At 37.0% G+C, this 12596-nt stretch overlaps 1 protein-coding gene across 1 annotated transcript; it reads right to left on the reverse strand.

Moving 5' to 3' along the window:
- Positions 1–326: 326 nt before the first annotated feature.
- CCNG1 (cyclin G1) lies at positions 327–9478 on the reverse strand. Its single transcript, XM_063292460.1, has 7 exons — positions 9376–9478; positions 8001–8264; positions 6647–6900; positions 5490–5568; positions 5296–5394; positions 3080–3278; positions 327–1729 (listed from the first exon to the last, which is right to left on the reverse strand). Exons 2-6 carry the CDS (start codon positions 8262–8264, stop codon positions 3087–3089), a joined length of 888 nt encoding a protein of 295 aa, XP_063148530.1. The 5' UTR covers positions 9376–9478; the 3' UTR covers positions 327–1729; positions 3080–3086.
- Between the last annotated feature and the right edge of the window lie 3118 nt (positions 9479–12596).

Genomic DNA, 12596 nt, shown 5'->3' on the forward strand with positions numbered 1-12596 from the left:
CAGATTTCTGTAATTACAGCAATTCTAAGTTTGTTACTTTGATTCTAACATACAAGCCAGTCAGCTTTAAGTGAGCTATTAAGACAACATAAAGTTACACCAAAGACACGTGAACTAAAATTTAGGTCAGAATTGTTGCATTATCTTTTCCAGTTTTCCTTGTGGCAATTTAAACAGAACCAGTAAAACACCCATACAAGAACTTAGGTAGAATACTAATTTGAACACAATACAGCTAGAAACAGACACTGGGGGAAGTGACTTAAAGGAACCGAAGTCAAAAAGCTATTGAACATGTTGACAGTTGCTTTAACAGATCACTGCTGTCTAGCAACTGTTGCCTCCTTAGGCCATTAACATTCAAGAAATCATAATGCACAGAATTAACTTGTCCTGGTTTGCCCACCTCAATTACCCATTTGAATCTACTGATAATTATAAACAGAATGAGCAAAATAGTTTAATCCTGCCTGATTTTTATTAGCATCAGCTGTTCTTCCTAGAAGAACACATTCCAACTTTTGGCTGAACAATGCAGCATACATTATGGCAGAATACAAATACATTCTCAAGTTGAAAAGATAATCAATTAAAACTGCTTAAAGTGGCCTAGCACTAAATCCTATGCTTTGAAGTCCACTTAACACAATGTTTTACTGGAAGTTTGATGCTAATCCAAATCCACAGAAATATTCCCTAAAATATATGCTAAATACAAACATATAATTTTTTCTGCTTCTAACAACAAGGGCTAAAAAAGTTTAATTCAAACCAGGGAAGTGCAGTAAAATTTGGTTCGCAGTGAAACGCAGAGGTCTCAAATCACGCTTAATTTGTCTCACCAATTTTGGTGCATGCAAGCTGAACTAAAGACTGAGGTGAAGCACTATGGGCTAGCTCTGGAATGTTAATTCTGTTTTTAGACATTGCCCACATTCTCAGCTGGCGCCTGAGTTGCATTCAATTTCCACAGCTAATATTACCTAGTTTCCAACTTCTTTCAAATACATTTTGCTAGAATCTGAACTGTTACATTAAAAAAAAATATTTACGTTAACGCACTGAAAATACAGACCACTAAATCTGGCCCTTGCAAGCAGTATGATCTAGGGCCAACATATCTTTCAGTTACAAACTTCTAATGTGCATCATGGTTTGAAGGAACTCTCTAATTTTGGATTAATTTGGAGTTTTAAGTTACACAGTTTCCTATCAATCATTATTACCATCACCATGAACCAGATGTAGCAGCATGCTTTCCTTTAATGATGTTCCTACATTCACCAGAGCTCTACGTTCATGTTTTACTAGTTTAAAGATGGTTTCTCAATATGTCTAGATTATGTTCATTTTCAGCCAACATTCAGTCCAGAAGTGCAGTATTTAACATAACTATTACGGATCAAGCCCTACTACACACATTTCACATTTCCAGAGGGCAGACCAAAGCAAAATCAGCTGACTTGTTTGCATTTTAGTCCCAAGCATTGTTTTATAAAAATGTCTTCAGTTTTATTAAGAACCTTGAGAGGGTTAAGAACAGTCTCATGGCAACATGCTATATTGTTGTATAGTTCAGAGACAAAAAATGTGGCTGCAGCTTAATATTCATAAAATCAGACTTTCCATAGGTCAGATGTATCCAACAAATTCTCAGCTTCAACACAAGAAAGCTTCTCAGTTGAACATCTGTTGCCAGGCAATGTCCCATCCACTCTTCAGGATTTCCCTAAATCAAAGGAAGTTTTAAAATTATTATTGTAACATAAAGATGCTTATGCAAAAGAGTGAGTTGAATTAGCAGTTTACAAGTAGTAATTTTTAAAAGAACAGGAATTTATCTCTTTTGAAGATTCCCATTTTAAAGATTCCATTATACAATTTTTATGCTGTTGAACAAAACTGGTGTTTATCTATATCAGGGTTTCTCAACCAGGGTTCTGGGGAACCATAGAGTTCAGCAAGAGGTCACTAGGGGTTCCCTGGGAGATCACAATTTATTTTAAAAATTATTTCAAATTCCAGCAACTTCACATTAAAGAGGTAAGTTTCATTCTTTATTTTTAGTTTAAGAACACTGTTAATGCAGATGTACAGGCCTACACATGAAGCCAATACAATAATTTTGTAACTTCTGGCCTATATTTGAGCCTGAATGTGCAGGGCTTCCCCGAGGTCTGAAAAATATTTCACAAGGGTTCCACCAGGGTAAAGGGTCTGAGAAAGGCTGATCTACATTAATCTTTGTTGAGTCCACTGTCATAAACCCCATCCAGCAACAACTTTATCAGCAGGGCATTACTGGAATGAAAGTCTAAAATATCTGGCGGGTTCCTGGTTTTTGCAAAGATGAACTCTTTATTCTCCCATTAATAAAAATCTTTATGATCACAGGTAGTCCTCACTTACTGACCACAATTGGGACCAGCAAATCCATAGCCAAGCGATGCAGTCGTAAAGTGAAATATCACATGACCACGCCCACTTACAAAGTCAGTTCCAGCTGTGGTTGTTAAGTGAGACATCACATGACCATGACTTACAATTTCACTGCTGGCTTCTCCAATTGACTCTGCCTGTCAGAAGCAGGCTGTGAAGCTCACATGACCATGGGGACACTATGGCAGTCATAAATGTGTGCTGGTTGCAAAGGACCCAAATGGCAATCATGTGACCGCAGGGACACTGAGACAGTCATAAGTTCAAGGACTGGTTGTAAAAGTACTTTTTCTCCACTGCTGTAACTTCAAACAGTTGCTAAACAGGGCAGTCATTAAGTGAGGACTACCTGTATAGTGAAGCACATTAGGAACTTCAAGGATATAGAATTAACACTAGATTTTAATAGGCCTTCAACATGTTTTCCTTAGAGATACCTAGAGATTAGTATTTCTCAAACACAGACTTTTATTCTTACAGAATTACATCTTACTGATTCCTAAAAAAAAAAAAGGGTTCGACTTTTATACTAGTTTATTTCAATTCAAAAAGTCAATATAGTTAAAAATTATACAATCTTTTAATGGTCTACCTTATGGATTATTTCTATGATGCTGAGTCAGCAACACTTTTAGGAAACTCACCTTTTAGGGACCAGTTTCTGGGATAGTGGGAAGATGGGCAATTCTGTAATAACTATGTTTCAGTTGCCGGGCTGTGCGACCAGATACAATCCATTTTAGCTTTTGTCCACTTGGCCTGGAGCATTTGCTTGAGGAATATTCTGAGAGGCACTTTGACACGAGTTCCTTCCAAAAGGAAAATTCTCTACTATTTATCTGCAGAAAACAAATTTGGAAATTAAAAACCAATCAGTACCACTCAGGAGCAACAAAATACATGTCAGTGACAACCAGGTGACACATAACCTAGAAAGTTCATACCAGTGAAACAATTACTTAAGCTTTCATTTATCATATAAGTTTAAAAATTGTTATTCAATACACAATTTTAGTTTACTTCAGAGCATTTTAGGTTGTGTTATGACAAGAAAGCATTTTTAATGTATAACTCTGGAGATGTAAATAAGAGGCTAAAAACTAATTTATTACAGGGAGATAAACCAAAATACAAGCAGGTTCACAATAAATTGTTAGTACCTGTCATTAAAAAAAAATAATGTGCAGTGTTTTTGGGTAAATAATTAAAAAGGGAATTCTAGAATGAAGATTTTTACCACAGATATAAACTTTTTAGAAGGATAAAAAGATACAGAACTGTATTTTTAAAGTGATCTGAGATATTAGTATCTAGAAAATTATACATGTAAAATAAAGCAGTATATTTTTGAGATAACAAATTTCTCAAAAACGAGACTGAGTATTAAGTTAGTAATTTACAACAAAAGATAGTTATGCATCAGATAAAAAAATAGGTGTTAACATTTATATATCAATATATTCATATAATCATGTGTGTGTATACAGTGTGTGTATATATATATATATAATTGATTCATTCACAAATATATCCCCCCCCAAAAATGTTCCAAATCTAGAAGAAACTAACAAGAAGGCCCTCTCTCATACGCTCACCAAATGTATCTCTAATGGTGGAAAGACCAAGAGGAGAAGGGCCCTTCCAAAAGGTTTAAAAACTTAAGTACACTCACAAGTAGGAATGCAATCATTTAAATAGCTTGAACCCAAATTGTTTAAGGATTTAAAAGTAATAACAAATATTTTGAATTGTGCCCAGAAACGTGAAAGCCAGTATGTTTCCTACAATTAAACCCACTTCATTGCCACTGAATAATCTTACCTTTCCAAACACTTTTGAGAACACAGAAATGACCAGTTGGTTTTAAGACTTGAAATTTTCTACAGGTGGTTTTTAGGAAATACAGCTCCTACTGAGTTATCAAAGGCCTGACATTTTAAGTCTCTTATTGCTAAAGAATTAAAGTTATGTTTTTGATATTACCATTTAAGTCTTCTGTACTATAATCTAAGGTAAGAATTAACCAGCTAATATATAACCAGGTGGATCAAATAAAGTAAAACCCATAAACTTACACACATTTTAATATAATGTGATCTGAAAAACAAGGATTATTTAGTGTGTTATATTGGACCACATAGTGTAGCTAAATCAACAAATCATAGTTAATCTATGAATCAGTCTATGTATCTCCCCATACCTCCAAAAAGGTTCTAAATTACTAAACCTCTAAGCCGTGGAACCTTTGAAGTTTTCATTCACAACATTCATACTTAGCCAGCCCTTCATCGCTGCCCAAATATCAGCACTCTTAATCCAGAACTATATCCTGTTTCCTAGTGTCAGGTTTGCCCTTTAACTACCATTCTGCTGAGCAAACAGAGAGGCCCTAAAGAGACTTACTACTTGAAAGTCTAGCCAGTTCTTCCATTCTATTTAACAATTAAACAATGAGAACTGTTGAACTGCACAATTTGCTGGGACAAGAGTTAAGCCACATAAGTTATTTTAATGTTTGCAAAATAGCCACTGTGTTCTCAAAGATATTTACAAGGAACTGAAACTGTGGCCCCAAACAGGTATCTGAGATACCTTCACAAAAGATTTTCCCCAAAACTGTCAAGTTATAATTCTAAAGTTATTCAGGAGGAAGGGTCCTCCTGAAAATCATTCCATTTCCCTTGCCACCTACATAGCTCATTCTGTCTGCCTCTAATCTAACCATACAAAACATTAGATAAAAGCAACCCTTGAATGATGCCTAGCCTCTTGACAAGTCAGTCATAATATTTCTAAGGTAACAAAGTTAATTCAAAGTTAAGGAAGACATCAGACAAACATTTAATTATGGCCCACCTTGGAATGGATTCGGAGACATTGTATCATTTCAACCAATTCTGGCATTTTCTCCTCTTCAGCTTCTAGAGCCATTATTGAAAGTGCCAGCGTTGAAGGCTAGTGGAAGACAAAATAATTAAGATCAATTATGTTAAGCTTTTGTAAAATTCTAATTGCTGAATTGATCACTGTTAATTGATCATGGTCCTCACCTTTGCTTTTGAAAGAACAATTCTGCAGTGACAGGCCTTTAGTCGGGCTTCAAGTCTCTCTAAATTAAGCTTATTGTTCCTGTGATAAAACAAAGCTTAATTTGTTGGCTTTTAATATTTCTATATAAGGATTACCACAAAGCAAAAAAAAATAAACTGAGTAATTACAAGATATAAACTAACTTAATGTCATAAAGTAATATTTGAGCTTAAATCAAAAATACATTTACCTAATATTTGCCAACACAGCTCTAAATTCTCATAAATTATAAAATTACATCTAAATACAACTGTGTTTCACTTATAGCATATTTAAAAATAATCAAGTTCAACAGTAGTTCAAGCCTAGTTTAGATTCAACTAACTAAGGAAAAGAGTATTTGGTAGATAAATCAGAAACTCTTGTTCAGAAACTTGCTCTGAGTGGGGAATGAGTAGCTATACAGGATTAGAAAAAGTGAGTGTCTGTTGCCCTTTATTTTCTGGTTTTCATTTCTTTCCTCCATCCAGTTCTGGTACCATGATCAAAGCCAGATAAACACATTCTCCATTGAATTCTTCAGGATTCAAGTAATTCAGGTTATTAGAGAGTTAACTCTGTTGCATTTGTTTGCCTGCAGATCAGGTACATTTGTATAAAATATGTTTTTCTAGAAACCTCAAAGGCCACTTACAGAAAGTTACTACTTGAGGGGCAAGGAAAAGTAATTCCACTCCATAAGCACTGCTTTAATTACCATGATGGCATGACACTGTGAATGGTATTACACAAAAATAAGTGTTATTTATTCAACCCTGTTTCAGTTAACTCAAATCTGATAGGATTATTATATTTCAACCTGCTATGTGGGAGTAATAGAATTGTACCACATCACAGCCTTGTTGTAAATATTAATTTAATTAACTTCTTAAAGCCAGACTGTCCATCTGCTGTAATGTACATATAGCAATACATTTTTGCATGAGTCTTGAGGGCATTGTTTAACAGTTTCCACCATATGGTTAAAATCTGAATTGAAAATGCACAACTGGATTATTTTAAAAGGGGAGTGAACAGATTCTTAGATGTTTGCTATCCTCCTAGGACACTTCCTCTCTATAAATCTTTGTTTTAAAGGAATTGTCAATTCCAAATTGGTCCTGAAAAGGAGACTTACTTTTCACAGTTGATGCTGTCACACAGAATTGAACAATAAAGTTGCAGAAACTGGAAGGCAGTTGTTGCTTTTACTTTTCCATGTAACTTCTCTAAAAGAATTTCCTCCATTCTCATCAGGTCACAAGCAGTAAACCGATACTGACTTATTCGGATTAAGTCAGTAGCCAATGGAATATTACTCTCTTCTTCCATGACTTTCACAGCCAAGTAAAAACAACTTAAGCCAACACAGCCCAAGTGTTTTGGCTGCACCTAGAAGGAAAGAAAGACTGAGTTGAAGCCTACAGTATATTTGCTTTACATACAGACTGCAAATCTACCAGAGTAAATATTTAACTCAATAGGGCTTTTGACTCAAAAATGCTAAGATTGACCGCTTTTATTCTATGTAAGAAAAGGCTTCTGTAAGCCCAATTGTTAAGCTATTTTCTTTTATGCTGTTCTACACTTTTAATATGTTTACGTTTATTCAAGAAAACAGGAATTCTCAGTGTGGAACCAAATGCTCTGGTACAGTGCCATTAATGCTATCTATTGTTTCAGGAAGGAAAGCAATCATTCCTTGCTCTCCAACAACAGTCAAGTACCTACCATTATATATGTACCCCTCAAGACAATTCAGCTCAGTATACAGGCTGGAAAGGCATCCACACATCTAAAAGAGCACTTTTTAAAGGATGTTATTAGAGAGGTAAATTTGTTTGGGACTTTCCTCATCTTTGCTTCACTGAAGAACCCAGAAGCTTTAAAAATCACATAGATCCATTAAGCCCCCTCTCCAAAATATATAACAGAAGATTGTACCAACATACTTTGCATAAGGCAACAGAAAGGTCCATTAGGCCAATCTTCTGCGATGAACTACAGATTCCAGGATCCCCAGACTCAGTGAGAATTAAGGGAGTTACAGCCAAACAATCTAGTACTAGGCTGGGGAAGAATGGTCTGCATTCACCCAAATTAGAAGAACTCTGGTGCCATTAATGAGACTGGCATGGATAAGGTTTAGATGGTCATAGTAGGGTTTCTCTGTCAGTCCTTATTAAGTATCCTGAAAAGTCCAAATGCAACTGGTACTCCTAATGATGTTAAGCATACTAGCTGCCATAGCTTCTGCTGTAAATGCTCCTCCTGTGAGCTGTTCATTCACTATATTCAGCTAAAAATAAGTGTTGATTCCAGTTAATAAGATTTACATGGCATAACTGCATATTAAGATTGCAAACTAAGGCTGTAATGATAAAATTCTCTTTGGCAGCTGGAGACTTAAAAAGCAAATTAGTAGTGATCTGTGAAGTCTTGTGTCAAAACAGAAATAAACTGGGTTATAACTCCATAGTCTAAAGACCTACCTTCATTTTCGATAAAAAACGATCTAAGTAATTCACAGCAAGAGAAAATGTCTCTGTGCAAAAGCCAAAGAACTGAATCAAACTAAGCAGGTCTTTCACTTCAAAATCCCGCAATCTCGCTGTCATCCGGAGCCCATTATCATGAGCTGATTCAATTATTCTCAGGCCAGAGAGCTTTGGCTGGTATCTCAACTCCTGCTCAAGCAGCACATTGAGCTGCAGCAGTAACTCCCGACTCCCATTTGTTGCAAACGTATCAATCATCTGAAACACAAAACTTAGATCAGGACTACTTCAAGCAGTACACTCAAATCAGAGAAGTTTGTAATTCTGCCACCTTTTACAAAGCAGTAAAGCCACAGAGACACTGCTGAAAGTCATACCCTATGCTCTTTAACCACATATATAACATTTGCAGAAGTAATACAAAATGCACAGGTAAAAAGAAGCTTAACAGGAGTGAAAAAGTGAGCTGAGGGGGTGGAGATGGTCAGAATAATTAACTGAATACAGTATATAAGCTGAAGAGGCTCAAAAATAATTTAAAAAATGAATTAAAATTAAAAATATAACTGTCACAGAGCCAGTGTATCCAGTGAAACAGAAGATGGTTTTCCTATTATCATAATCACACCTTCATTTATATTTCTATGTATTTTTTAGTTTTTAAAAATGAAACATTTGAAGCTACTGTTATACTATAAATGGCCTATGACTTAAGCAGCTGGACACTTAAAACACTGTAAGAGAGCCTTTAAAACTCTCTAAAGAGAGCAGCACATACCACAGGATGAAGCCCTGATTTACTAACTCCGTATTAGTGACAGAGTACTACTGTGGATGTCATCCTGACTCCCTGACTATGAAGTTACTTGTTTCTCCTGTAGTAAAAGGTCAGCTATAATTTATTAGAAGATCCTTACATAAGAGATCTAGTAAATTAGCCTGCCGCTGTCTAGCGTCTTCTAGAAGTGCTGGGCTTGACTGCGCTGCCAAGGACCTAGCAGAACTAACTGAGCGTTTGGTTGGGAGAGGCTGACTTAAGCGTTGCAATATTCTCTGCCACAGCTGGCTTTATCTCACTTTACTTTCGGGAATCCTTATTTGGAAAATATGGATATTAATGGGAAATCTTTCACTTCTTGTTCTCTCCCGCCCTGCCTTCTTACTTTGTATTATTTCAGTTGATATACATAGGAATTATTATTGCACTTGAGTAGACCCCATCAAGTTAGTAATCCCTTACTCTAACGACACCAACTTCAAAAACACGTCTGGACTTGCCCTCTCGACTCATACGCTGACAGCCACCCACCAGTAGGATACAGGTTAGGGTGCAATAAATAGCCCATCTCCCGGATCTCCAGCCTTTTACCTTTTATCCCAGGAAAAATACAGGCGGTCGGGGAGCCCTCGAATAACCCGAGTCGGAGTTGAAACAAAGAAGCTATTGACTTTTAAAATAAATATATAAATAGCCACCTCCAGATATTTCTTTTAAAAAAAAATAATGAATTAGCCTCTTATTTATTTTACAAAAGCACAGAACTGGCAGGGACGCCCGCAGCTCCCAGTAAGGCACGCGAAGGTTCCCCACCTCTTTCTGTTCCGGAGAAAACTAGATTCTGCAGGCAAGCACTACTCCTGCTTACTCCAAACTCCGCCCCGGCGTTTATAGAAAATATGAGCATTCTTCCGATTGGCTACTGTCCTGATCTGGTAGACAAATCAGAGCCTCTCGTTCCGCAGGGAAGGAGAAGCTGTATAGAGTTGGGAAACTTGAGCGCCTATTGCTCTATTTAGTACCTTCATCCGTTTCGGGTGCCGCAATCACCGGCAGATGAATACGCTTCCCTTTGCGTTCGGCGGGATTCAGGCCTTAGAGTTGCTTAAAGAGAGTTAACTTCTGTTGCAACCTGAGGTAGATTTGTACAGGATATCCTTTTCTAGAGGCAACGAAAGGAAATCCCACTCCGCAAGCCCTGCTTTACCATTCCTTGGAGCGCGACTGAGTGAATAAAGGTATTACACAGAGACAACAATCATAGGTGATATTTAGTCAAGCGTTCGTTTCGGACAGGTCAAATCGGATAGGATTGCTATAACATCATTTCAACCTGCTGTATGGGAGTAATAAAACTGCACTGCATTACAGGCTTGTTGCAAATATTAGTTCCCCTCACTGACAGATTGCCCATATGTAATGTACAGATAGAAATACATTTTTGCACAAGGCGTGAGGGGGAAGATACTGTAGTTAACAGTTTGTGCCACGTGGCTAAGATCGTAATTGAAAATGAACAATAAGTTGCTGCCTTTGGGGCGGCGGGGATAGAGGACATAATCAGTCATCAGAGAATGGTAATCAGAGAATACCGTGGCTTGTACAGTTGTGATCTTTGTAGGTATAGACACATCACAGCATTTGAATATATTTAACAAGGACTTCAGGGCTGCTCTGCCAAGTGCTAGTCTGTGGCATATTTCTTGACTGCTTGTTCCTTTACTGTCAATGGTTGACCCTAAAAGGCAGAAGCTATCCACCCCTTCGGTATCTTCATTGTCAGTTCTAAGGCCGGTTGTTCTACTTGTTGTCATTAGTTTGGTCATCTTTATATTTAATTTTAGTTCCATTTTTTCACTTTGCTCCTTGACTTTCATTACTAAACCTTGCAGATCCTTTGCATTTTTTGGCTGACAGGATACTGTCATCAGCATAGCACAGATTATTGATGTTTTTTTCCTCCAGTTTTAAAACCACAGGCATCTTCTTCCAATCTGGTTTCCCTTAAGTTTTATTCCGCATAGAGGTTGAATAAATAAGGGGAGAGTATAGAGCTTTGTCTCACTCCTTTGCTGACCTCGAGCCAGTCTGTTTTGTCATGTTCTGTCCGTACAGTGGCTTCCTGGCCTGTATAGAGGTTTTGCATGAGGGCAATGAGATGTTCTGGGATTCCCATTTTTCTGAGCGCATTCCACAGCTTGACACGATTCACACAATTGAATGCCTTTCTATAATCAATGAAGGATATACTGACTTCTTTCTGGTATTCTTTGGCTTTCTCAATTATCCAGCATGCATCAGCAATAATGTCTTGTGTTACTCAATCTTTTCTAAAGCCAGCTTGAACATCTGGCATCTCTTTTTTCATGTAGAGCTCTAATCTGCATTGGATGATCCTAAGCATTATTTTGCTAGCATGTGAAATTAAGGATATTGTATGATAGTTTGCACACTCTGTTAAGTCAGCCTCTCTCTTGTTCTCGTATTGGAATGTAGATTGACCTCTTTCAATCTGTTGGTCACTGTGTTGCTCTCCATATTTGCTGGCATAGCTTGGTTAGAAGGTTACTGATTCTTCTTCTGTTCCTTGCCATATTTCAGTGGGTATTGCATCAGTTCCTGTAGTTTTGTAGAACTGTAATACTGCTTCTTGTCTCTTTTAACAGCTCTCTGAAACTCTTTGTTAAGGTCCTTCCTGAGAACTTTTGACTTTTTGGCTTGGCTTCTCTTCTCTTCTCTGCAATTTCCATGATTTGTTCTAAAAGCCAGCTTGCTTTGTTCTCTTTCTTCATCTGTGGAAGTCTCTTTTCACATTCATCCTTAATGATTTCTTTAAATTCATTCCATAATTTGTCTGGTTCTCTGTCAATGAAGTTCAGGACTTCAAAGCAGTTCCTGATGTTCTCCTTGAAAATGGTAGGAATATGTTCAGGATCATATTGAGGAAACTGACTGGCTTTCTTCTTCTTCATTAGCTTAACATGGAACTTGCACATGAGCAGTTCATTATCTGTTGCATAGTCAGCACCTGGCCATGTCTTTGATGCTATAATTGAGCTCCTCCATTTCCTTTTAGCAATAATATAGTCAATTTAATTTCTATACACTCCATCTAGTGATATCCATGTATAGAGGTATTGTTCTGGTTGTTTGAAGACAGTGTTAGGTATGAAGAAATCATTGGAATGGCAGAAATTGTTAAGTCAGTCTCCAGCTTCATTTCAGTTTCCTAAGCCATACAATCCAATTATATTTTCCTCTTTAATGTTTCTAACTTTGGCATACCACTCTCCAATTACAAACAGCACATCTTGCTTGCATGTTCTGTTGATTTCAAAATGAACTTGATCATAAAACTCATCAACATCCTCTTCTTCTGCATTGGTGGTTGGAACATAAACTTGGATGATTGTCATATTAAAGGGTTGTCCACAAAGTCTAATTGATATTATTCAGTTATTGATTGCATTGTAGCCAAGCACTGTTCTTTCTTTACCCTTCCTAACTACAAAAGCAGCAGCATTCCTTCTTTGTTTTTCATGTACTGAGTTATAAACGGTGTGCACTTTTGACTGAAAGTGTCCAGTCCCGGTCCATATCAATTCACTGATGCATAAGGTATCAAGTTTTAGATGTTTGACTTCATCTTTCACTATGCTGGGCTTTCCCATGTTCATGCTTCTTATGTTCCCCATTCCTACTGTAATTCTGTCTTTGCAGCTTTGGATTTTCTTTTCCTGTATGGCAACATCAGCAACTAGACATCCCAAAGGCTTTAATCTAGCCACATCATAAACAACATTAGTACTCCG

This window comes from Candoia aspera, chromosome 2, assembly GCF_035149785.1.
Source record: "Candoia aspera isolate rCanAsp1 chromosome 2, rCanAsp1.hap2, whole genome shotgun sequence".
In the NCBI taxonomy this organism is placed as follows: Eukaryota; Metazoa; Chordata; class Lepidosauria; order Squamata; family Boidae; genus Candoia; species Candoia aspera.

What these genes read in the sequence shown, in the direction of transcription:
- CCNG1 (XM_063292460.1), bottom strand. Translation starts at nt 8,264, where the DNA reads ATGATTGATACGTTTGCAACAAATGGGAGTCGGGAGTTACTGCTGCAG. An exon ending in GACAGCATCAACTGTGAAAA is followed by an intron (nt 5,569 to 6,646) that starts GTAAGTCTCCTT and finishes GTTTTATCACAG; the next exon opens with GAACAATAAGCTTAATTTAG. An exon ending in GTCTCCGAATCCATTCCAAG is followed by an intron (nt 3,279 to 5,295) that starts GTGGGCCATAAT and finishes TGTTTTCTGCAG; the next exon opens with ATAAATAGTAGAGAATTTTC.